General features: G+C 39.6%; 1 protein-coding gene across 2 annotated transcripts in view; it reads right to left on the reverse strand.

Annotated features, from left to right (window-relative positions):
* Positions 1-12,195: 12,195 nt before the first annotated feature.
* Positions 12,196-23,553, reverse strand: part of met (MET proto-oncogene, receptor tyrosine kinase) — a 68,968-nt gene continuing 57,610 nt past the window's right edge. The window contains exons 15-22 of one of the 2 annotated variants that reach the window (XR_266438.4): positions 22,727-23,005; positions 20,153-20,233; positions 17,896-18,077; positions 17,669-17,778; positions 17,257-17,422; positions 17,032-17,168; positions 14,769-15,111; positions 12,196-14,556 (exon numbers count right to left, since the gene is read on the reverse strand). Coding sequence is in view for 1 of the 2 variants with exons in the window: in XM_005454185.4 (XP_005454242.1) it covers positions 14,832-15,111; positions 17,032-17,168; positions 17,257-17,422; positions 17,669-17,778; positions 17,896-18,077; positions 20,153-20,233; positions 22,727-23,005 (1,235 nt within the window). In the remaining variant the exon portion in view is untranslated. Of the gene's footprint in view, positions 15,112-17,031; positions 17,169-17,256; positions 17,423-17,668; positions 17,779-17,895; positions 18,078-20,152; positions 20,234-22,726; positions 23,006-23,553 lie in introns of both variants that reach the window. The other variant, XM_005454185.4, reaches the window with a different exon arrangement.

Raw genomic sequence — 23,553 nt, forward strand, 5'->3', positions numbered from 1 at the left:
GAGTCCTTCTAACCTAATATAAATGACTCTCATCAACAGAATGTAATCATACATGCATCTACACACACACACACACACACACACACACACACACACACACACACACACACACACACACACACACACACACACACACACACACACTTACTTAAACATATGGATGTCATTTGTATCAAGAAATAAGATGTACAACATCTGGCAGTTGTGGACAAGTTATTACTTTTAAATTATAAAGCTTCAACCTGTTAGCAATTCATCGAGTCAGTATTTTTGGAAACTGCAGCTAAAGTTGGATGTTATCAGTATTTTATATAAAACTGAAACACTCAAGATATTCATCTATTTACTTCAATTACAGAATACTTTAATGGGCCAACATTTCTAGCTAATCTAATCAGGTGTCCTAAATACTTTCAGCAACTTTTAGCAGAGGTGAATCTCCTAAAGTTGCACTATTTTGGAGCACAGACTGTGACCTAAGCATAAGACAGTGCTGTGTAATACAGTAACTTATTTCGATTGAAAGCTATCCTCCTCTGCAGTACGGTAACTGAAATGTCTGTGGCTCCACACAACACAACAATTTTTTTTAAAGATCTGTTTTTCTAATAAAATCGTTGCTCAGATGTGCACTTAGAGCTCCCTGCTAAGTCTCTGAATTTGCACTTTGTACGAAATTGCTGCCTAACAGCTAAGTTCTCATCCTTTCTCTCTACCTCCAAACTGTAATTTATCTGTCTGTTGAGAAGATTGAGTGTTCATGCCAACATTGCTGCTCTCTGTTTGTTTAGGTGGGGTCACTTTGGTGTTCAAGTTGAAACTGTATTCTGACACTATTATAGGGCAACAGCGGTGACTTCTTAATAGTAATCCATGTCTTTCAACAAGCCTGAGTTTGTCCATCCCTCATGCTCCTTCATCCACGACTCCACTATAAGAGAACAGTAATGTTCTCTAATGCACATTACTATGTCTGCAATCAATCATCGACAGCCCTCAGTTTCACTCTAAAACCATGACTTTTTTATTTGATCATTGTTTTTATTTATTTGTTTTTAAAAATTCATTTTATGAAAAACCCTCAAAAAAACAGTTATGCGATTTATATTTACAAACTTAACTTATGGATGACTGTTATAATCAGTAAGTCAGTATCTTCTTCCAATAAGGCCTTGTCATCAGGACAAGTGGCTCAATAATTGTGCAGGATCATACTGGGAGCTTTTAAAAACCCTGTAATCTGCACAGGAGTTGAATGGCCTGCAGTGCAGCCATTGTGTCGACACTGGAGCTACTCATCACCTCCGGGGACCAAAGGGAGCACTGAGAACACAGTTTCTCTGCATGTGAAAAGAAGGCTGCTTTATGAATCACCCCCAGTCACTGTTTAGTCACCTTAGATACTCATTACACTGTTCACATTTAGACAATAACCACCCAGAAGACTCAAAAACGGTGAGGCATTAGATGTACTGAAGGATGAACCGTTGTATAAAAAAGAAGCACAACTTTTGTGTACAAGTATCATTTTGGTTATACCATGCTGAGTGATTGTGTCCCTCTCTGTTCTCTTGCCATCTTAATATCAATGTGAAAAATGCTCTCTTGGCAGGTCATCAAAGTCTAAAGAGCTAGAGACTGTATTTCTGCACCTCCTGACAGTATCTAGTAGTCTGTTTTTGTGCCAGTTCAATAGCTGCTGTGTTGAAATGAGGACAGCAGCAGCACAGATGGATGAGAGTGTGCACTGCTGAACTAAAACTGAGGCTTAATCCTGAAGGTTAGAGACCTCTGGGTGAAATGAGGATATGATTTTTGGCAAATATTAAAAAAACAAAACACATATATGCAAATTGCTTTTTTGTGCACACTGAATGGGGCTGGCATTTTTTTTTTTTTTTTTTTGCTATTCCACTAGTGGACCTAAATATCTTAAAAACAGCCAGGTGAATTCTTGTTCCCCACAAAACTAAGCTAATGATTATTTCCACTATGTTAATATGAGGTTGATATGTTATGTTTTAGTAATCTGTCTCAACAGCTGTTTGACTGATTGCCTGAAAGTTGTTTTTTGACATGTGTTTACCTGAAGAAAAATCTCAAAAGACTTGTTTGGTAATCACTTGACTCCTCACCCTTTGCAGTTATAACAGCTTCGACTCTTCTGGGAGTGCTTTCCACAAAATCTTGGAGTGTGTTTATGGGAATTTTTGACCATTTTTCCAGAAGCACATTTGTGAGGTCAGACACTGATGTTGGATGAGCAGGCCTGGCCTCAGGACTCTATGCAGGCCAGTCAGGTTCTTCTGCACCAAACTCGATCATCCATGTCTTTATGGACCTTTCCTTGTGCACTGGTGTGCAGTCATGTCGGAACAGGAAGGGGCCATCCCCAGACCTTTCCCAAAAAGTTGAGAGTATAAAATTTAAGTATTAACGGTTCCTTTCACTTGAACTAAGAGGCTGAATCCTACTCCTGAAAAACAACCACACACCATAATCCCCCCTCCACCATACTTTACACTTGACATAATGCAGTCAGACAAGTACCGTTCTCCTGGCAACCGCCAAACTCAGACTCATCCATCAGACTGCCAGAAGGAGAAGTGTGGTTTGTCACTCCAGAGAACATGTCTTCACTGCTCAAGAGTCCAGTGGGAGCATGCTTTACATCACGGCACCTGATGCTTTGGATCGCGCTTGGTGATGTAAAGTTTGGATGGGGCTGCTTGGCCACTGAAACCTATTCCATGCAGCTCTCTGTGCACTGTAAGGTTTGGAGGTCTGAAGTTATTGACTTTGCAGAAAGTTGGTGATCCATTATGAACCTCAGCATATGCTGATCCCACTCTGTGATTTTATATAGATGACCACTTCGTGGCTGAGGTGCTGTCATTTCCAGTTGCTTCCACTGGACTGGACTTGGTGGCATCCTTTGACAGTACCAACCTGGAATACACTGAGCTTCAAAGAACAACCCATTCTTTTACAAATGTTTGTAGAAGCTGTCTGCATGCTTAGTTGCTTGATTTTATACACCTGTGGCCATGAAAGTGGTTGGAACACCTAAATTCAATTATTTGGATGGGCAAGTGAATACCATTGGCAATATAGTCCAGCCTTAGAAGTCTAAAAGAAGGAAAAATATCTCTTCAGCTCTCTTGATCTGTGACCTTTACATGATCTCAAGCCCTAGTTTCAAGTCTTGGTGAATATTCTCAATTATGGTCCCTAGAAAGGAAATTAAAGCAACATAGTATATTAAGACAGGCCTACTGTTTATAGTTGCCAACCTGTAAATGTGAAGTTGGGGATGACTGTATATGATGACCGTATATAGTAGTAGAGATACTCAAGTCACATTATGCACCATAAAAACTGGTGGTAGTCCCTCTATATGCTCTAACAAAGCTCTCTTCATCTTTATTGCTATTTTTTGTGAAGACTTAATATAAATGTGAGTGCTGGCTTCAAAGCACTGGCTTGCAAACATACTACCAAGGCTCTTAATTTGCTCAAGAAAATCTTTATGTTTGATTTTTGGGAATATTTTGGCAACTCCCCCAAATGGCACTTTTGGATATGTTGCACATCTTGTTTATGAGCAGCTTGAGCTTTCTTAGTTGGATCACTGGTATATTCATAACAACCCTGATTTTGTAACTGCTAAAATCTTTTCTTTTATTCACATTGTCCATTTGCTTTCCTTGTCATGTACTGATACGTAAGAAGTTAAACATTTTTCTGGCTTAAATGTGGAGAGCTACTGTTTTTTTAAACCACCACTCTCACTGCTCACCCTCTGCATGGCCTTCTGGGACTCTGGTGCGCTGCTAAGCCACAGATATGGGCTTTCAACACCAGTCTGGCTGTGATCGCACCCCCTTGGAATTCCTTGGTACGAGTTCACTCCCAGTCCTGATTATCAGCTCATTTCACAGTGATTACATTTTTGTGTGAGTGATTGTAGAGTTATTCTAGTGAGGAGTCAATTTGAGCAATATATTTCTAGCCAAGCTGGGATATAAAGCTGCTGCTTCATTAACTGTTTTTAAATTGTTACAGTATTTCTAATATTCATGATTCAGGTGGTATTATCCTTTATTTTGTTGATTTAAAAAACATTTTTATGCTGTTATCCTCAGTTCTTGTTTTCCCCCTTTGTTTCACGTTGTTTCATGCATGAGATTGGCCTTAGTCCTTCTTTCAGTCTACTTCCTATCTGTTTTTAAAGTTGAGATCCTCATGTGATTTTCTGTGCTTATAGTTCCCTCGTTTATTCTTTTCCTACCTTCATCAGTATTTTATTAAGTTCACCTGTTCCTTATTACTTTACCCTCCTTGTGTTTAGTTGGTTGCTGTAGCTCGAGTCTTTATCAGGTCATCATTTTTGTATACCTCGTCATTAATCTTTTTTTTTTCCTGAATTAATTTTTTGCTCATATAAGGTGTTTTTTCTGCCACCACTCTCCAGCTTTTTCCATCATTTCCTGTCTACTTTTTTCTCCACTGAGCAACATATCTCAACCTGACATAAATGAAAGTCTTTTTTTTTTTTAAGTGAATATCAACTACCTTTCTTATCTTTGAAGCAGTGAAAAACTCTTGAAACAGCTCTGAAAACAGGTCACAGCAGGTTGAAAAGAAAATTTAAGATTAAGACACAGTAAACAAGGACTATTTGAGGCAGGAGTGAAAATCTTCAGCTGTAAACTATCAAGATTCTGACTTGGGCCTGGACTCAAAGGACACAAAGGTATAAAAGTTTCACAGCTTTATTGCTGGGTTGGGGGTAAACGAAATTTTCTGCAAGATTTCTCTCCACAGGAAAAATTCACAGATGGCTTGTTACAGAATTCTCCGTCAGGGAAGCTCAGAAATAAATATGTCTGCACAAAAGCCAAAACTATCACAGCATGTCCAACAGCGTAGGGTCAGCTGAGAACTTTCTTCATCCTCAAGTAAAAAGAGGTAACAATGAATTTCACACAGGTGAGCTTATTGACAACAACTTCCATGTGCGTCATCCAGGAGCGCAGGGACACATGGAGGAAACCTCACCCTGAAACAAACTTGCAGAGAAAATTCATGCACACTCACACACACATGCGCACGTGCACATACAGACAGGAGAGAAAGAGAAAACAAAGAGAAGAATCAGATAGAAAATGGCATGTCATTACAGGAGGACCAGAGGACCTTGACAAAAAGCATGCCGGTCTGATTTTAAGATGTTCTCAGTAAAGTACACTGGCTGGGCCACATGCTGAATTATGGATTTAGGCCTCACTCAGCTCGCAGCTGAATGTGAAAAACGACAAGGAGCTTACATTTTAGGCGCTGAAGCCAGAGTGGTTTTGATAAATTGAGTGTAGTAATAATTGTATTTTCCAAAGTAAGGTGCTCCTTAATTTGAAAAGCACCCTGTGAAAAATGTACATATGTTTCACAGGCAATAAGGGTGTTGTAAATAATGCACAAAATGCTCAAGTAACGTATTCGAGATTTAACAAGAGAAATACATGCTTTAATGGAGGCATTGGTCATGCTCACAAAAAACACCATGCTTCTCATCTCGGTTCACATGCAACAGCTCTTATGATTTTTTTTTAGCAGTTTGTTTCAGAGTAGCATCAGCCTGAAGTGTTAATATAGTGCCCATATTATGATCTGGGTTTCCATTTCATAATAATTCCTCCATCATTTTAATAGATGACAGCAGACATTGTGGGCTGCTGGCTTTATCCCAGTGTAATCATGTTCTGAAATACCATGAAAGGTGACTCATCTGCTGTAATACTGAGTATCAGTTGCTCAGAGCTCCAGTTTTGGAGCATGTTACAGACAGGTTAAGTGTCTCTGTGTGATGTGCTTGGAAAGAAGTGGTTCCTAAAATGGTAAGTCTGTCATAAATCTGAACTCTATAAAGCTCAAAATGCAAACCTTTTATGAAGGCGTTACGGGCCACAGAGGTGCTGATGCTGTTCTTTGGGCTTCTTGGCATTTAGAACTTATTCTGCTGGGAGTCGCTCTGCTTTTTCTTTTTTTGCTGATGTTACCTGTGCAGTCCTGATTTAGAGCAGGTTCCTCCTGAGACCAGAGAGACTGAGTCATATAATTTGTGTTCCTGCAGATCACTAATATGGGCAGATGGGGGGAAAAAAAGACAAAGCAGATACTTCTGATGCAAAAATTAAAAAGCAGAGGGAAGAGGGAACAATAATTTAATTTATTTTTTTTATTTTTTTTACCACAACAAAGCAATGTGTGTAAACCTTTCTGTTCTACACTGATTTTTGCCTCTTTGAAACTAAGTTGTCCCATGCTGTTTTATGAACCCACATATCCAGTCAAGCACTAATAGTAGTTTAAAACCAGTAAGTGCTGCAGGTTGGCTGCCCTTCTATGACTTGCTGCTGCAGCTGGATGCATAACAAATACATCAAAGGTAACATGTTTCTCTTTCATGTGGTGTTCTCATTATTTTGCCCAGTGCCTATGTAAAAGAATCCATGCAAAAACAATGGACTATCAACAGGGGGCGCCAACAACCTAACAACAAGACCCTCTGCTCTGGAGTTAAGTTTTTTTTTTACATCGTACAAATGAAATAAAGTAAGTTATCAATGTATGCATGATATTTGTGTGTTTTAAGGGGTGGTGGGTGTACTTTACTGCCCCATGCTATCAGCCTCCCTGGTTTCATTTCAAGCCAAACTCATTAAAGGTTTTTAATGAGAGTGAGCTGACTCAACAGGTCAGAATGGCACCGCATGACTTTGGTGATAAGAATGAGTGTATGTGTGTGTTTCTGTGTTACAGCGATACTCATACTCACCCGAGAACTTTCAAGTATCATACACTCATCCTCTGCAGGCCTGACAGAAGACCTTTAAACAGGCACTTTTTGTCACAGAGCATTTAGCTGACTATAACAAACCAATGTACTTTAAATATCAAAACATTTATAATGACATTAAAGAAATTTGAAAATTTGAACTAGTGTAACTGTTAAGCAGTCTACAGATTTTAAACATTTCAGTTGTGCATAAGTATATTTTTATTTAGTTTTGATTAATTTGGAGTACTGTTCATTCAAGGTGTCTCAAATCTGGATTTGCTGCAGTAAAAATTAAGCTAAAACGTAGTGGAGTACAAACATGTTACTATTTACTCAAATTACAGCTAAATGATAAAGGTATCATTTAGAATTTTTTACAATGCTAATTCTACCTTTAAATATTCTAAGTCAGTGTTTTAGGTGGTGTATAAATTTGTGCATGTGTGCACAATTTACTTTTTTACACAGATGAAATCAAAGTGCCAATTCTTTAATTTGAGGACATTTTCATCAATATTAAAAGAACTACAGAACTGCTCTTTTACTACAAGTGTTTAGAAATACTTGGACACTCCATACAGAAGTGTAGAGAGAAAAAGCAACAGCTTATGAACGATATCGCCTCATCTTCCAAGCATGGCAGTGCATCTGCTATGGTTTAGTCACTGATATTCTCTGATGATTTCACTGTCGACGGAAACAACAGGACGTGCAGCTATATGAGTGAAAAGAAAGAAGATGATTATCACCCAGTCTCTGCGAAAGACACAGATCCCCCCACACATTAGGTGGTTGCAGTGAGCTGAATTCTATGTGCCCAAAGTCCAACACCTTAAATGGACTAAAAAATTTCAAGCGTGAGGCTTTAGTTTGATTGGCTCATCACATCTGCATCTGTCCAATTACGTTTGAGTACCAAATCATTCTCACTATTACTTCTTTTATACTCAAGCAGTGATGATTCTGGTGCCCAATACAGAACCTTCTATACATTTCCACTGCATGTTTCTATTACCAGCTTTTTCACAGAAGCACAGCACAAGATATTTGTTAAGCCCACAGTTTTTGGGGTTTTTTGGGATCCCTGTTGTTAGTGATTTTGGGAAGGGCTGCCACCCAGCAATGATTTACAGATGTAGCCTGGGGATGCTGTTCTTTCTACGTAAATTGCCTAACTTTTACTACATAATGGTGTATGCTTGATTCTTAAGGCTGTCTCAAGAATGTGTGCTGTTTAAATCACCAAGGCAGATCTGGCTCCTCAGCAGAAGGGGAAAGCATTTATAGCAGATAAACGCTATCTGAGATGCATCTGCCCCTTGAGCTGTTCCATCTACTGTTCACTGAAACCTCATTAGAAGTATTCTCAATGAAAAAGGGGCTGTCAAGAAGCCATCTTTAAGCAAGGGAGAAAAAGCTGATATATGCCAAATTACACAAGAACTACAACAATAATCAGCGGAAACAGTGATGAATCTAAATGAGAAAATATTAGTTCAGTATGCACAGAGGATTCAGGAGGTACAACAGTGAGTGTCTACAGCCATCGGTAAAACATGGTCGAGGCTCTGGCGTTGGGGTGCTTGGGAGCTCAATGTTGGGAAATTGATGGAATTTTGATGGCAACAGCTTCACTTTCAGCACGACAATCACCCTAAAAACGCTGCCAATGCAGTAAATGCATCCCTGGGTAGAAAAGCACATTAGGGAACACTAAGTTATGGATTGGGTTCCCCAGAACCAGGACCTCCACACTGATGAAGCAGTGTGGAATCATCTTGACAGAGAACGGAACAAAAGCAGTAACATTTAAAGAATAACTTCACTATATGTAAGTGGAGAAATGTCGTATGGCACAGCAGTGTATCTAACAGGGAATGAACACACAAGTCTGAAATGTGTGTGTTTGAGATCAGTGGTGTCCCCTACATTCCTGTGCTTCTGACTCACTTAGTTACATGCACCATTTACCTTTTTACTGTGATCCTATCAACAGTCCCACCTGTCCTCTTTTTGTATACGTGTGTGGCCGTGATTTTAGCACGTATCACTTACAAGAGGAGACAGGCGAAGGTATACAGACACAAATACCAGGAAGGGCATCCAGTACAAACACACAAGTAAAAGAGGGTTTAAATGAGCCTGCTGCTGACTTTAGAAGGGATTAATAAGGAGGAGTGGACAAGTTGACTTACAGATTAGGGATAATGTGTTTGTTACCATGTAGGTAATTCTCAGATTTGTGTATCGTTTATTTTTAAATACTGAATCTTGTTGTTTTTTTGTATTTTAGAAGGGATTTAACAAACTACTTATAAAAAAATAGCCTTTGTATCGTTTTAAAACAATATTCTTTCCACTTGAAAGTCAGAAAAAATATTAGTAGCTGTTGGCAGCTGTGAAAGGTCGTTGGTTTGATTCCAGTTGGAGATACAAATTTCTGCAGAATTGTTTCAGGAAGAGGCATCCAGTGGAAAACTCTGCGAAGTCAAAACATGTAGAGCTTCGCCCCTGGTGAAAAAGGGAGCATACACTTAAAAGCATGATTTTAAGCCAATAAATGTCTTTCAATCAGTCGGTTAACATGCATTCATTTGGGAAGGCTTACACACAGAGGAAAGCATGGCCTCAGTCAGGAAAAACCCAGTAGCATTAAAGGCAGCAGAGTGAGAGACTGAGAGTGAACAGGGATGAAAGACAAGCCAAGCCTGGTGCAGCAGGAGTGAGATGAATGTTTAGAGTGAGATGCAGAGGCAGACATATCTCATGCTTGCATTAGCTGGGGCTTAACATGGCTTTTTATTAGGATAATTTAAAGCCTTAGGGCAAAGAAAATAGAACAAGCCAGCTAGGATACCTGCATCACGTCCATGTTCTCCTGGTGTCTTGGAAATTTCCACCATAGCTGTCCTCCTCTCCTCCTTTCTCTTTGTCTATATCGACTTAGGTTTGAGAAAAAAAAATGAAGGTCTTATAACTGAAATGAGTAAAAAAAAAAGACAGTTATACCATCCTAGTATAGACTGACTGAATGGGACTCAGTGAAATGTATCAACATTTATACACATTTAACGTTGTATAACTTTGATGATTTTCAACTTGTCCTTATTAAAGGATGATTTCTAATTATAGGCTAGATTAAAAAAAACCCAAACTTTACAACATGTAAGCTGTTAAGCAAACTTTGGTCCTGCTGTTTCTGTATAATTGATAGATGGTCATAATAATACCACTATTAAATCAATGATTTAAACTATAATCTTATCCCTGATTTCAACAAACATGAAATGCATAAACATACAATAGGACTAAACTGCTTACTAGGTAAAAATCCACAGTGGCATAATACAACAGACTGTGTGACTCATCTTACTAAAGAAAAACTTTAAACCACACCTTCTACCTTGTTGCTGTAGGCCTTAAAAAGTCACACATATTACTTTCAACAAGTACGTTTGTTTGAAACAAATTAATCAAAGTTGCACCGTCAAGCCCACACAGTTTCACTGAGCGCATTCAGTGCAGTAAAGACCCCGAAGGCCACGGCACCTTAATGTATCTTGCAAAGATGAAGGAATGTTTTTCTTCATGCTGCAACACATTGTGTTTGTGCGCGTAGACCACCTTGTTCTTATTCATTTACATTGCTGCATCCTAGCATTTTCAATGCAGCATTATAAATACTGTAGTCACAATATTGCATATATACAATAAAAAGTTAATGTTTTGTAAGAAAAATATGCTTCTTTTTTTTTTTGCAAAAGCAAATGGTTAAGTTTGATCAATAACATAATTTTTGGGGCACAAGTAGTATTTTCAAATTACATATGCAAAGGTATCCAAAGACATCCCAAAAAGTTGGTTCTTTTCATCTGGACGTAGCGTTTTTAGTTGGAGAAAACGTGTCACCACTCATCCAAGTGACTCCTTCTCTCTTAGCTGCCTGCAGGTTTCTCCAACCTTATAAACAGTACATTTGCTCAATGACTGAAACAAGCAGCACTAGTGAACACTGAGCTGTGAGGTCAGTTCCTTGATCTGAACACAGTTTAGATCAACACGGTTAATAATGTTAGAAACATGGCAGCAGCTTCACACAGTCATCAACCACATGTACAAGAAATTTAATAATATATATGAAAAAAACAAACAATATTCATGAAATACATATCCATTCATTCTTACTTTGACCTCAGAAGCTAGTATAGTATAGTTTATTTTGCATCTGCAGAGATTCATGGATTCTAATATAAATACAAACATTAATGCAAGATCTTGTCTGATTCATCGGAATCAGAAATGGTAAAATACAGCTGAAAGCACTTTTCAATCCAAACCTTGTTCACCTAATCACACACTTACCCACAAATAGTTTGACACGCAGTCTGTAGTAGCCAGGCTTTGAACCGCTAACCTTTACCCCGTCAGTCATTTCCACCCCACAAATTAAAAGTGACAGTTAACAGTAAAAACCAATAAAATGTTGCTGAAGTCAGCACACACTTCACAGTATGAGAATACAGATTAGATCAAATTTACTTTTGTCAAAGACCAGCAACAACCTTTTCATCTCTTGAAGATGCTCCCAGTAAAACAGGTTTGTGACACTTGGAGTGGGACTATTTGCTGTGTAACGACACAAAACTACCCGGTCCTGAAAGTCAAGGTGTCAGCTCAGTTAGACAGAGAAAGAAGGGGGAAAGTCTAGACCATGGTACATAAAATGGCTGAAAAAAAGAGGGAAGCTAAAGTTGAGGGGTCAGAGGTCACTTACAGGCAGTGGGAACAAAAAAGGGCTAATGTCAGAACAAAGGCAGTAATTGAAGGCAGGCACTGTATCACTCTCACACAGCTTGAGAACAACTATTCTGCCTGTGCCTTCTGTCTGTACTAAGGATCATTTAAAAAAACAAAACAAAAAAAAAACTTCAAACAGGTTTTCTCAAACCTGCGTACAGTGGGTGATTTCACCAACAATACCTTTATTGTTCATTGTGGAAGCATTTTTGACTCAATAGCAGCTGCATGTTGGCTACATATGGAAAGCATGATGCAGCAGTACCCTGCGTAGTAATTACAGTTCTCTATGGTTGTTTTATGTTCGCCTCAAAGGACTGTTTGTTCAGTAAAAAATAAGCATGGCCGACTCAACGGTAAGCAAAGGACGTAAAGAAGAGTAAATGAATTCTGATAATATAGCTTTATTACACTGACAGAGTTCAACTGACATTACATAGGAACATGTACCTTCAGGATTTTTTGTTTAGACGAATTCATACACACACACACACACGCACGCACGCACGCACGCACACACGCACACAGAACACACAGTGTTAAAAACAAACAAAGCATCAGAAAATCACATGATCTAAGAGACAGCAGTCTGAGTTTTGTGAGGCGGCTCCAGTTTGTACAACATTCTATATCGTTTTCAAGATGATTTACCAGTAATGAAGCTAAACGAGCATCCACACAGACCCACAACGAATCCACACGTCTCTGTCTGTATTTACCTAACGGCAGTGGTTCATATACAAGTGGTTTTATTCATTGTTTGTGGCATGATTCACTCACCCCTGGTCACCCCAGCGAAGAAGAGGCTCATCATCAATACAAAAATATAGTACAGCAATTTTCTTGTCATAGCAAACATTCATAACTGTCCATTAATGGCCCAATCATATCAGCAGCCATTCAGATTAAAAAAAAAACAAAACAACGTACAAGCAAAAAACAACAATCTGCTACATATAGCAATGTTAAAATGGACACTGACCACATGAGTGAAGTTTTAGCCCATTGGTGACAAATTACTTGAAGTGAGAGCTAACCAATTTAAAAATCAAACTGCTGCATTTCTGACAATCTGTTTTTTTTCTTCTTCAGGAAACCATTTAATTCCATTAATTTCAGCACACTGTATAACTCAAACTTACTCAAGTTGTATATTCCAGTATAACACAAAAAGAAGTTATCTCTCATTATGTAATAGCCATCACAAATGTCATTACGTCACTTGGATTTAGGGACTTGGGTGAATTTCAACGGCAAATTGATGCAGCAATACGTTTTTATACATTTATGAATACGTTTCCCTGCCTACATCATATTACCTTGACTAATTGGCACATTCAAACAGAACATTTAAAATAGTGTTAGCCCAGCCTCTGTCCAGGTTGTCCCCTGCCTCTTCCCCCATGGTAGCTGGGATAGAAGCTTCGAAACAGGTACTTGTATGCTCAGACATACAAGCTAAAGATATAATACTGGGGTTGTTGTTGTGTATTCCACAAACACAACGTGTACAGAGACAAAACCCCACCATTTCTTGAGCTCCGATGCTACTCTGCTACATATCCTGCACAATGTGGTGAGAGAACTGCATGTCCGACTCCACGCTCTCCAGAATACACAGAAAGAAAGTGATGAAAAATTTCTAAAATACTTCAAGTATCTTGTTCTTGCATTATAGACTGTAAAAAAACAAACAAAAAAACCCCCCATTTATACTGGGTTCTACACAGCAATACCAATGTGTTGGTAATAAGCTAATAATAGCTTAAAATATCGGTCCAGCATCAAATTGGTCTGGCTCTAATTTTTATATTGTGCTGAAATGAATAGAAGTAAATGGAATTAAATATCAAACCGTATCACATGCTTCTCAGAAAGTCAAAATTGTACATCATTTGTAGTCAAGAGGCAACAGATTTCTTCAAATACACTGATAGGGTTGTTAAACATCAACACAGAGTGATCATAAAAGAATATACAGCGGTCACAGTTACAGTCAGATAAAATGACAGTCCTGTTTTGAGGCCAGATGAACACGGGGACTCTATGAAGTTCAATAACTTGAGATTCTTCAGAGCACAACAAAAATGTTAAAAGTTATTCAAAATATGAGCTTTGGCTGAATGAATTAAATGTGAGATAAGAACCTTGTGGCTGCGAGCCCGTTTTATCAGCTACACTGTACACAGTTTTTCTGTCAATAAAATGCAAGCCATACGAAACAGATGCTTGACATACATTTTGCAACAACAACAAATCTCCCTCAACTTTCACGGTTCTCATTTATTACTCTTACTTCCAAGAAAACATCAACGTGAGCTGCATTTTTATTTATTTATTTTTTGATATACGAGTTTCAAGTTGAAAAAAAGGCTTTTATTTTACCACCAGAAACATCTGGGGATTCCCCACAGGTGAGCCACATTTCTAAAAAGGGACTTTTTCCCCATCAGAAAGCTAATGGTCCAAAGATAATTACGCAAATAAAGCATCCAGTGATCTGCACACAGGCAGCAGAATTTGTACACATCCCACTGTACACTTATACACTGCCACTAACCTCCGGTATGCCTCAGTTTACTCACCTGAGGCAGAAAACCCATCATAGCATAGGCTACATTGTCTCTCAGGTAACATAAAGTCATGTTTATGGTTTGTGGAGGTGTGACTTTTTTATATAACATGACTACGTGGCCATTTGTCACTCATTCACATTACAGACGCAGTGAAGGTCTGAGCCACATCCACTCATTGAAGCACATGCCACCCACAGAGGAGTAGAAAGCTACCCTGGTTGGTGTGTGGGTGCATCAGTCACTGAGATGTGCTTCTGCGACGGCCGTTTTGTCTACGGAAATCTCCAAGGAGGCATTGTAGTTGTCTTGTACACGATGGAGGAAGTCTGACCTCTTGCTCCTCTGGGTCAATGAAAGGTCAAAAAAGATTGACAAAAGTTGAAAAGGTCAGCCCTAAAGTTCTTGGAGGCCACTGTCATTTGGTGACGCTCAAGAAGGTCAAAGGGCCACAATCAATGTACAGTGAGTGAAAGGTCTGTTTTCCCTCAGCATGCAGTGTCCAGTGTTTGGCAAATACATACAGTAGTTCTCAAACAGAGTCTTCATCACCTCACCTTTTCTTCCTTGCTTCATCCCTCTTTCCGAGTCTCATCCATCACCCGCTCCCTTTTCCCTTTTCAGGTGCAGCAGTCTCGGTCCACCTGACAGAAGAGTGGGGAGCGGGATGGCAGGGAAGTGGATGTTGAAGGCTCAGAAGAGGATGAGGAGGAGGAAGCGGTGGAGGAGAGGAGGGAGGGGTAGGGGCTCATCTTGTCTATGTTGACATACGTGGTGTTGAGCAGGACGTAGTGCTCGCCGCTGAAGCTGGAGAAGATGGCAGAGATGCGGGAAACCAGCTCAGAGAATGAGGGCCGTCGTTCAGGCTTTGGGTGCCAACACTCGATCATGACCGTGTAGCTAAAAACAGAGAAGAGAGAAATTAAATCATGATGAAGGCAGGACATTACCACATGGTTACACCTGTAACCTTCAAATATACACAGTACAGTGATTTGGCAGTATGTTTGAAAAGCTGGCATCTGAGGTGTAGAGGATAAAGACTTAAAAGCTGCTGTACTGATGTGTATATTATATGTAATTGCTCCTCTCTGGGAAGTCTTTGTTTATGTGGGTTCTGAAATAACTTGCATAGCAGTAGAGCCTGACTGATTCAGGATTTTGAGGGTGAAAAAAAAAATCTATCTATGTATGTTTGTTATATGTATAAGCTACATGATGGACAAGGCATCAAAACAGCCCACAGCACCCTTCTGATTTTTTTATTTATACATATGTCTGTAAGAGGCCAAAATTCACTCATAATATCCACCATGATATGATGTAATAGTTGGGCTCTACAAAAGAGGGAAATTAACGGAACATTTTTACACTAATTGGAGACAATTGCTTACTTTACAAATTCTCAAAAGTTGTTTTATTTTTTATTTTTTGAAGAAGTAGTGCCAATTTAGAAAGCCAGCGTATGAGGGCAGCACAAAAAAATTGCACAAACACAAACATTTAGTGATTGTTCTGTAACGAGTCTGATTGCTGTTTATTTATGTCCATTAGCGACGAGGCATTTCTTTCTACAAACACAAGAGGTGAATTCTTGGTCATGGCAAACATGAACTGTGTAGCTCCTGCTACAAAAAAAGCATCACAAGGTGTTTGTAATGTTTGATATTTCTGTAATATAAATAGATACTGTAAACACATCTTTTTGGGCGGACAAATCACGTGATCTGTTGTTATGTGGCCCAGCCAATCAGTGGTGGGCTCCCAGCAATCCTAGCAGTTTAGTCAGTTCTAGAGATGTTGAATGTGACTTTGGTTAAGTTATTGCATATTTTTTCTTTGTGTGATGACTTTATTTATTATATCGTAGCTCTAAAATATCCTGCATCTTCTGTGCTACTACTGTTTCTTTGACATTTTTCAGTTTCACTTATTAGAAGGGCTTCATTTCCCTCACATAGTATTTTATAAAGGTTTGTTTTTTTCTCCCTCACAGGTGTTCAGGTGAAAAAAAGTAAAATATTTTAAGGGCTATTTGTATTTAACATCTGTAATTCGAGTGGGCCACATTTTTAATATTTTGCACCGAAGCAAAATAACTGTCAAAAAAAACAATTCATTGTTAAGTATTCAGGAACTAACACCTCCTTATTAAAGAGCCTGAGGTATCTGCCATAATACGGGACCCAAAACATCCTGTGAACACTCACGAATGAAAAATTGCACAAATATTTGCAGATGTGCATCATCTCCTGACGTCTGTTTAATTTATAGCTTGGGAAATTTGGGCCTCTGCCTCCCTCTCACCTGAACACTCCCATTCCCCTCTAATGTCCACACACACACACACACACTATGCACACAGTGCACCTTATGATGTTATCTGGGATGTATGAGATCATTCTTGGCATTTGCTTCACAGGCCAGAGTTTAATGGATAAGAGCAAGTGTTAAGTGAGCTTTGCTGACAATGACTGACTTTTTTTTTTAAAAATAGAATTTTTTTATTTTATTTTAAGAGTTTCAGGCAAGTTTGCTTGAAACAGTCTAAACAGTCCTGGTCTGACAAGTGATTGGCAGCAGATTCTGCCTGAAAAATCCAATGTGAACTGTTCCAAAGAAAACTAAAAAAACTCGACTCTGTCAAGAGAAAAGGTTTTCTTAACACTTCCAGTAACTCTTTCACTAATGGGTCAGCACTTGACTACAGCAACAAGTGCTCAGCAATCAGAATCAAAAAGCCTTTAGAAAAGAAATGTTGTACTTGCACTGGTTTTTCATTTAAATTAACTTCTGCATACTGTATGTGTGCACACTCACAGGGCATCAGGGCAGAACTCAGGCTGCAGCAGCCTCCTCCCCTGCAGGAGGAACACGGTGATGTCGAAGGAGTTCACATCAGAATACGGCGGAGCTCCGCGGGTCATGAGTTCCCATAGCAATACGCCAAAAGACCACTACATGGAGAGAGTTTCATTGTTATTCCTTTAGTGACATATTTGTTGTTCTGATGTAAACAGTTAAACACTGCTAAAAAGTCCTCACCACGTCTGATTTGGTGGTAAACTTGTGCGTCTGCAGACTCTCCAGAGCCATCCATTTAACGGGCAGCTTGACTCCGCTCTTGTTGTGAACGCTGTAATATTCTTTGTCATAAACATCTCTGGCCAAGCCGAAGTCTGCCACCTTTACTGTGTAGCTCTCATCCAGCCTGTCGGGGAAAACAGGAAATGCCTTTCTTTTTACTTCATTTTAACAAAAACTGAAATCATTACCTTTAACTTTTTTCTTTGACTATTTTCTACTTGCCATTGTTATAAGGTACTTATTCTACTCTTTATTGCTCTCTTTGATTCTGTCTCTTCCCACCTGGATTTACTTCTATTTTCTGCTGTGTTGTGCGTTTTTATATTTGAAACTCCATCACTTTATGCTAAATAGGTAAATGCCAGCTCACATGCAGTTCCTGGCAGCCAGGTCTCGGTGGACAAACTTTTTGCTGGCCAGATACTCCATCCCTCTGGCCACCTGCAGCCCAAAGCCCATCAGGTCCTTAACTGTTGGGTTCTGGAAGAATCAATTAGAGTCACCTTGTAGCACATCATCAAACTTGTGAAATGTGTCTTGAAATGAACAAAAGTTCTGGTGGAGAAATTTGCAACATGCTTTTATGTGGGCCCTTACATGTCCCTCATCACGGATGAAGTTGCGCAGGTCACCGTGTTTCATATACGGAAGAACCACCAGGGGTGAGCCCTCGGGCGGAAGGCAGATACCCAACAGGGAGAGAACGTTGGGGTGGCTGAAGTCCTTCATGATGATCCCCTCCTTCAGGAACTGAGACACCTCTTCCAAGTCTGTGATGCCTGATAAGAAAAAAATAAGTTGACATCATTTTCATGTTAGCTTAGTTAGTTTTTGACTTTTATCATGAAAGATTTCTAAAATTCCCCCGTAAAGTCGAAATAAAATACACTTAAAGGGGACCTATTATGGTTTTCTTTTTTAAATTATGAATACAGCTGTTCATCCCCTCCCATCTTATGTTCAAACCTTCTGTTTGAACTGGGTAACCAATGAGAAGAAAGTTGGCTTAAGGGGACAGGAGCTAAAAGAGCTTATTTCACACTAAAAACATGAATTTAGTCACTGCATCAAGGCCCAGTATAAAATAAAAAGATTAAGTGGCTGAATAGGCCCTCTTTAAATGTTTTTCTTTGTTTATGAACATTTGACATTTGGCAGGAATGATAATTGTAAGATAAGGTGCAACTCTCTTGTCACGATATCAGTGGGAAGCCCCTTCCTTGGATACCTTTGGGGAATGAGAATGCTGATAGAAACCCATCTAAGAAAACACCCTCCCTGAAGATTCACCCCAGACTTGACCCATTCCCATTTGCCAATTGCATCCCTGCTTCTGGTGTCTTGCACTTTAGCCCTGCTGACTTTGCTATAATCTAGTTAGAAATGGAAGCTCTTTAGCCTTCAGCTGAGGTCAGACCCCAAAGGCAGAAAGAGAAGACATTTGATTTCAGGCTTGATCTTGAAGTTTTTCTGTGAGGAGAATGTCTCTATCACATAAACTACTCGTGCTTGTCATAAAACATATTTGCCATTCAACTAGATATAATAGTAACAGCTACAGTAGGATAAAGGAATCAATTTAAGCTACTGACTGCAACAAAATTCAATTGCACGTTCACTACAATTGTCCTACCACCGAAAATTATCCTACTACCTCCTATCCTACCATCCTACTGTGGTTTGTGTCCCCTAGCAGCTACACAGGTCCTTTCCCCATATTGTTCCTGCATCAATCTCCCTTGCTGCAACTGACAGGTTACACGATTAGCCGGGACCCTAATGCTGTCCTCACTATCGAATGCTCATTCATCACCATCATTTCAAGCCTGAAAAGGATTCAGGCTTCTGATGAGATGAGATCTTTAATGCCATTGGGAGCGCGGTGATATCATACAATAAGTATGCAATATAATATAACTAGATGAATGATTGAATAACTGTAGCTGGATGCAAATCCGTTTAGACAACAACAGTGTCTTTAGTCTGTGTGTGTGTCAGGTGAGGGAGGGGTCATGATGCATTTTACCCAGGGAAGCCTCACTTTGCACACACCTGACTCTTATTTATTAATTACATTTACTTGGAGTGAGATTTTCAGAGGGAGACACATGGTTATGCTCCTTGGAGCACTTCAGTGGCACTTGTTTACATACTGTACATATTATCTGAATTGAGGCCTAAATATTGGGTTAAAAGTCACAAAAGTGGTTGTCTTTTTACCTGGATACACCACCGTGGTAACTTTGAGTGAACCCATAAGCTGGTTGGGAAGAGGTTAAACTACTCTATGCAAACTGTGTGTCATATTGTCAGAGAGTGTATTAATTAGGTGATGCAGAAGATTGATCCGGAGTCCATCTGCCTCAAACTTTAACGTGTTGTGCATTCAGAGGTGGTCTTCTTCATGGGTTGTAATGAGTGGCTATTTGAGTTACTGTTGCCTTCGTATCAGCTTGGAGCAATCTGGCCTTTCTTTTCTGACAACAAAATGACATTTTCCTCACCGCCCCTCACTCGATTTTTTCTTTTTTGGTTCATTCACTGAAAATGTTGTGTGTTTGCTGATTACATATTTGCATTAATGAGCAGCAGAGGCATTCTTAATGAAGTGGTTTTGGTGTATATGTGTGTATTTGTAGTTCATTGAAAGGCAGGCACCTTATTCAAGCTTAAGGAGAGCTGATAAAGAACATAGTGTCGGTGATGTGAGAAACAGTACCATTGGTTTAAACAGACAAAACTTCTGCTGTATAAAAATGAACATGGCATCAGTAAAGACCCTCCACCCCCCAAAAACACCATCAAAACTGCTAAAACCAAACCTAATACATTGATGAAAAGAATCTGTACTTACGGTTCAGGGACTTGACGGCACAGTGTAGCTTCTGGCCGTCTGGCTCAAGCAGCGTTCCGTGAAAAACACAGCCGAAATGGCCTGCAGGTTACAACACGACGTACAGCATTAGTCAGTCATCATCGGGGAAATGAAAACCTCGTGTTTAAACCTGTAGAGGACTAACAAACAGCACTTCTTTACCCCACACAAATGACAGTGATAAATGGGATGCAACACTTTCAGGTCGAGTGACAATAGGATCCAGCTGTGAGGCCACACCATTAGTGGTAATAGATCTGTTACCACTGTGCCATAAAACAATGATTTAATCACAAACTTGGCTAGAAAACAGTTAAGAGTTTGTTAAGGCCATGATTGTATAATGGGTTACTTGAACCCTTGAGGCCCAAGCGGACATAAAATTTGACGATCCTGCGTTTCACCGTGACTCAGAAACATAACAAAAGCATGAAGGTAAAATTTGGCGGTCCATCAAAGCAAACTGAGACAAGCAGATTCCAATTGCTTGTGCGCGTGTCTGTGAATGTAATTTAGATCAGATATTCTGCTTCATGGCTTGATCTACTCATAGATTCAGTCAGTAAACCGCAGTTTCTAAATCTTGCCCATAAATGGACACCCCCCCCACCCCAACTAAATTAACCACTTAGCATTCATCGATCAAATCGATGCAATCAGCATCCTTCATTGATATCATGGTTTAATGAAGCCTTTGTCTCGAAAGAATGATTATAGCCATGTGTCCTTTTAATCGGCCTCACAATCACAGCAGTACCAGGAATAACATAAACATGTCTGTCCTCTGCGTACATATAAAAATTAACTTTTGGTGCAACAGCATCGTGGTGATTTGATTGATCCGTGGAGAAAAAAAGAAAAGAAAAAAACCCCCCTCTCTCATGTGTTTCACACTCGAAACAGCAAATTCACCATCACACTAAACCTTAGACCTCCGAGTAACTCAGTATGAAGCTTTATTCATTAGTACCCCGTATAAGCTCATAACCAGTGCCAAACCCGCTTGAGTTATTATACATTTTATTGAATTATAACTCTGCTTTAAGACATGAAGGCTTGCCCCAGACGGGGAGGGGTGCAGGAATTAAATAAGCGCGGCGTTCTCCTATCACGTCCTTGCAGATGGCTGAGGGTGTTGGATTACAACTCTCAACAATGGATCCTGGGAATACTAGCTGTGAACAAATCATCCTACGCCACTTTGAAAAACTCCAGCCACCAAATCCAGACTTCAGGGGATAATTCAGCCAAGGGGGCAGAGGGCTGTTGTGGGTGACACGGAGGGGTTTGGGTCTTTTTCTCCTCTTGAAACTGAATTTGATCTGCGACTGTGAGCCGCCTACTTAAATGTCACCATTTGAAGTGATTTTGTGTCTGCATGTCATGGTTGCGGTTTGATAATGCAGGCAATTAAAACCTTTGTGGGTAACTTTAGCTTTTGTATAGCTTAACATAAATCCTAAATACATTCTTGCATTACAACAACCACAATCTTTAAAATTGCTCAAATTTTTTTTTTTACAGTATTTTTCCTCTATTTCAGAAAAAAAGGTATAAGTTACAGAAAGAAAGTGTATAGAAATGTTGAGATTGGTGAATGCTAAATGGGCTGTGATGTCTATACGCTGATGGAACCTTACTAAAAAAGTATAGATAGATGCACTAAAGTGAATGTTTTATAACAGAGTAGAATTAATTAATAGCTAATTGGAGAGTGGTGTAATGGATGCAGTGGTTAGCACTCTCACAGCAAGAGGCTTCTGTGTCTGGACCTAAAAGTAACGTAATGTAACGTAACGTAGAGCAGAGTAATGGAACGTAATGTACCGTAGCGTAATGTAACGTGGCATAACGTAACATAGTGTAATGTAGCGTAGCGTAATGTGACATAACAAAATGCAACATGATAAAATGTAAATCTGCTGCTGAAGTGTCAAAAACTGTTCAGTTCCTGTAACGGCTGACAAAAACAAGTCAGTCTCCACAAACTTCCTGTTAAAAGAACCATATAATACAAATTTAGATCGTGTAACTTTGGCTGTGTTTATCTTGTTTATATCTGTGTGTTAATTTGTGACCACAAAGGTAAAGCAAATGGATTGATTTTTATGCTTGGAGTCCAGATGCTTTTTTATTTTCTCTATAAATGCAAACTGACACTGGACCAAGACTGCGAGATTATAAACATTGGCGCCGTTTTGAGGTCATTTAATCACCCTTGTATTGTGTATATTATATATAGTGTGCATTATTTCATCAGAGTGCACAATTTAGGCATGCTGTACAACACTAACAACAGTCCATTTTGATTTCAGGTTAGTGCTTTTGGTGAGTACTTAATTATCACTGCATTTTTGAATGGTCACAATGATAATGCATGCTCATTTCGAGCTGCAGAAAACAGCTGAAATGAATCAATCTGTCATTATTTTTCCTTTCCTTGCATTGATGAATCCACCATTCTTCATGTGTTCATTAAAAGACTTGACAGAGCAGTTTGCACTGGATCTTCATACACAACAGTTTCTACAAAATGAAATCTTTGCCTCCCACCTCTGCCGATGACCTGGTTGAGATGGAGAAGCAGCCGCTCCCTGGCGATCACCACGTGCTGAACTTCAGTAAGTAGGTCTGGGTGGAGGCAGGATGGGTCAATGTGGACCGGGGCCATTAGCAGGGGTGATACCAAATCACCATCAATTCCCATTCCCATTCCCAGACCCATCCCTATCCCACCTCCTAAGGCCCCCAATCTGGGAGACAGCAGTTCCCCATTGCCCCCATAGATAGGAGGAGGTGCTCGGCATGTCTCGGGCCTGTCGGTGCCCTGATCTGGAGAAGTAAAGGAGATGGTAAGGTCAGGGGTCAGTGACTGTATCAGCAGTGCCTCGAGAGGTCAAGTTGCATTATGTGATCAGAGAAGGATAGCTACGAAGGCAGTAAGAAACTTAACACTGTAACTGAGGTCGACAGAGGTGGAAAAACAAAGGTTTTCTTCTATGATTATAGCACAAGGAAAAGAATTCTAAACTACCCACATTTTATTTAAAAGCCAGAACAAAAAACAGCCAAACGGAGTGGACACAGCTGTTAAGCTCAGCTACTGATCCTACAACCAAACCTCCTCCTACAACCTGTCCCTGCGGGCAAGCGTTAGTTCATTAGTAAGTCTATCTTCTTAGATTTTAAGCCTTTCAAGTCACATTTTAGCAGCTGGAAAACAGCTTTGACCATGACACTAAATATCACGATACAGGCCTCTCTCACAGCCTGAGGATGCAAAGTGAGAGAACAAAAACCGCAGTTTTAGAACCACAGTTTTGCCTGATGGTCAACAACTATACAATCATCCACCAGTTGTGTTGGCTGTGTGTTAAAAA

The sequence above is a fragment of the Oreochromis niloticus genome, linkage group LG7 (genome assembly GCF_001858045.2).
Source record: "Oreochromis niloticus isolate F11D_XX linkage group LG7, O_niloticus_UMD_NMBU, whole genome shotgun sequence".
In the NCBI taxonomy this organism is placed as follows: Eukaryota; Metazoa; Chordata; class Actinopteri; order Cichliformes; family Cichlidae; genus Oreochromis; species Oreochromis niloticus.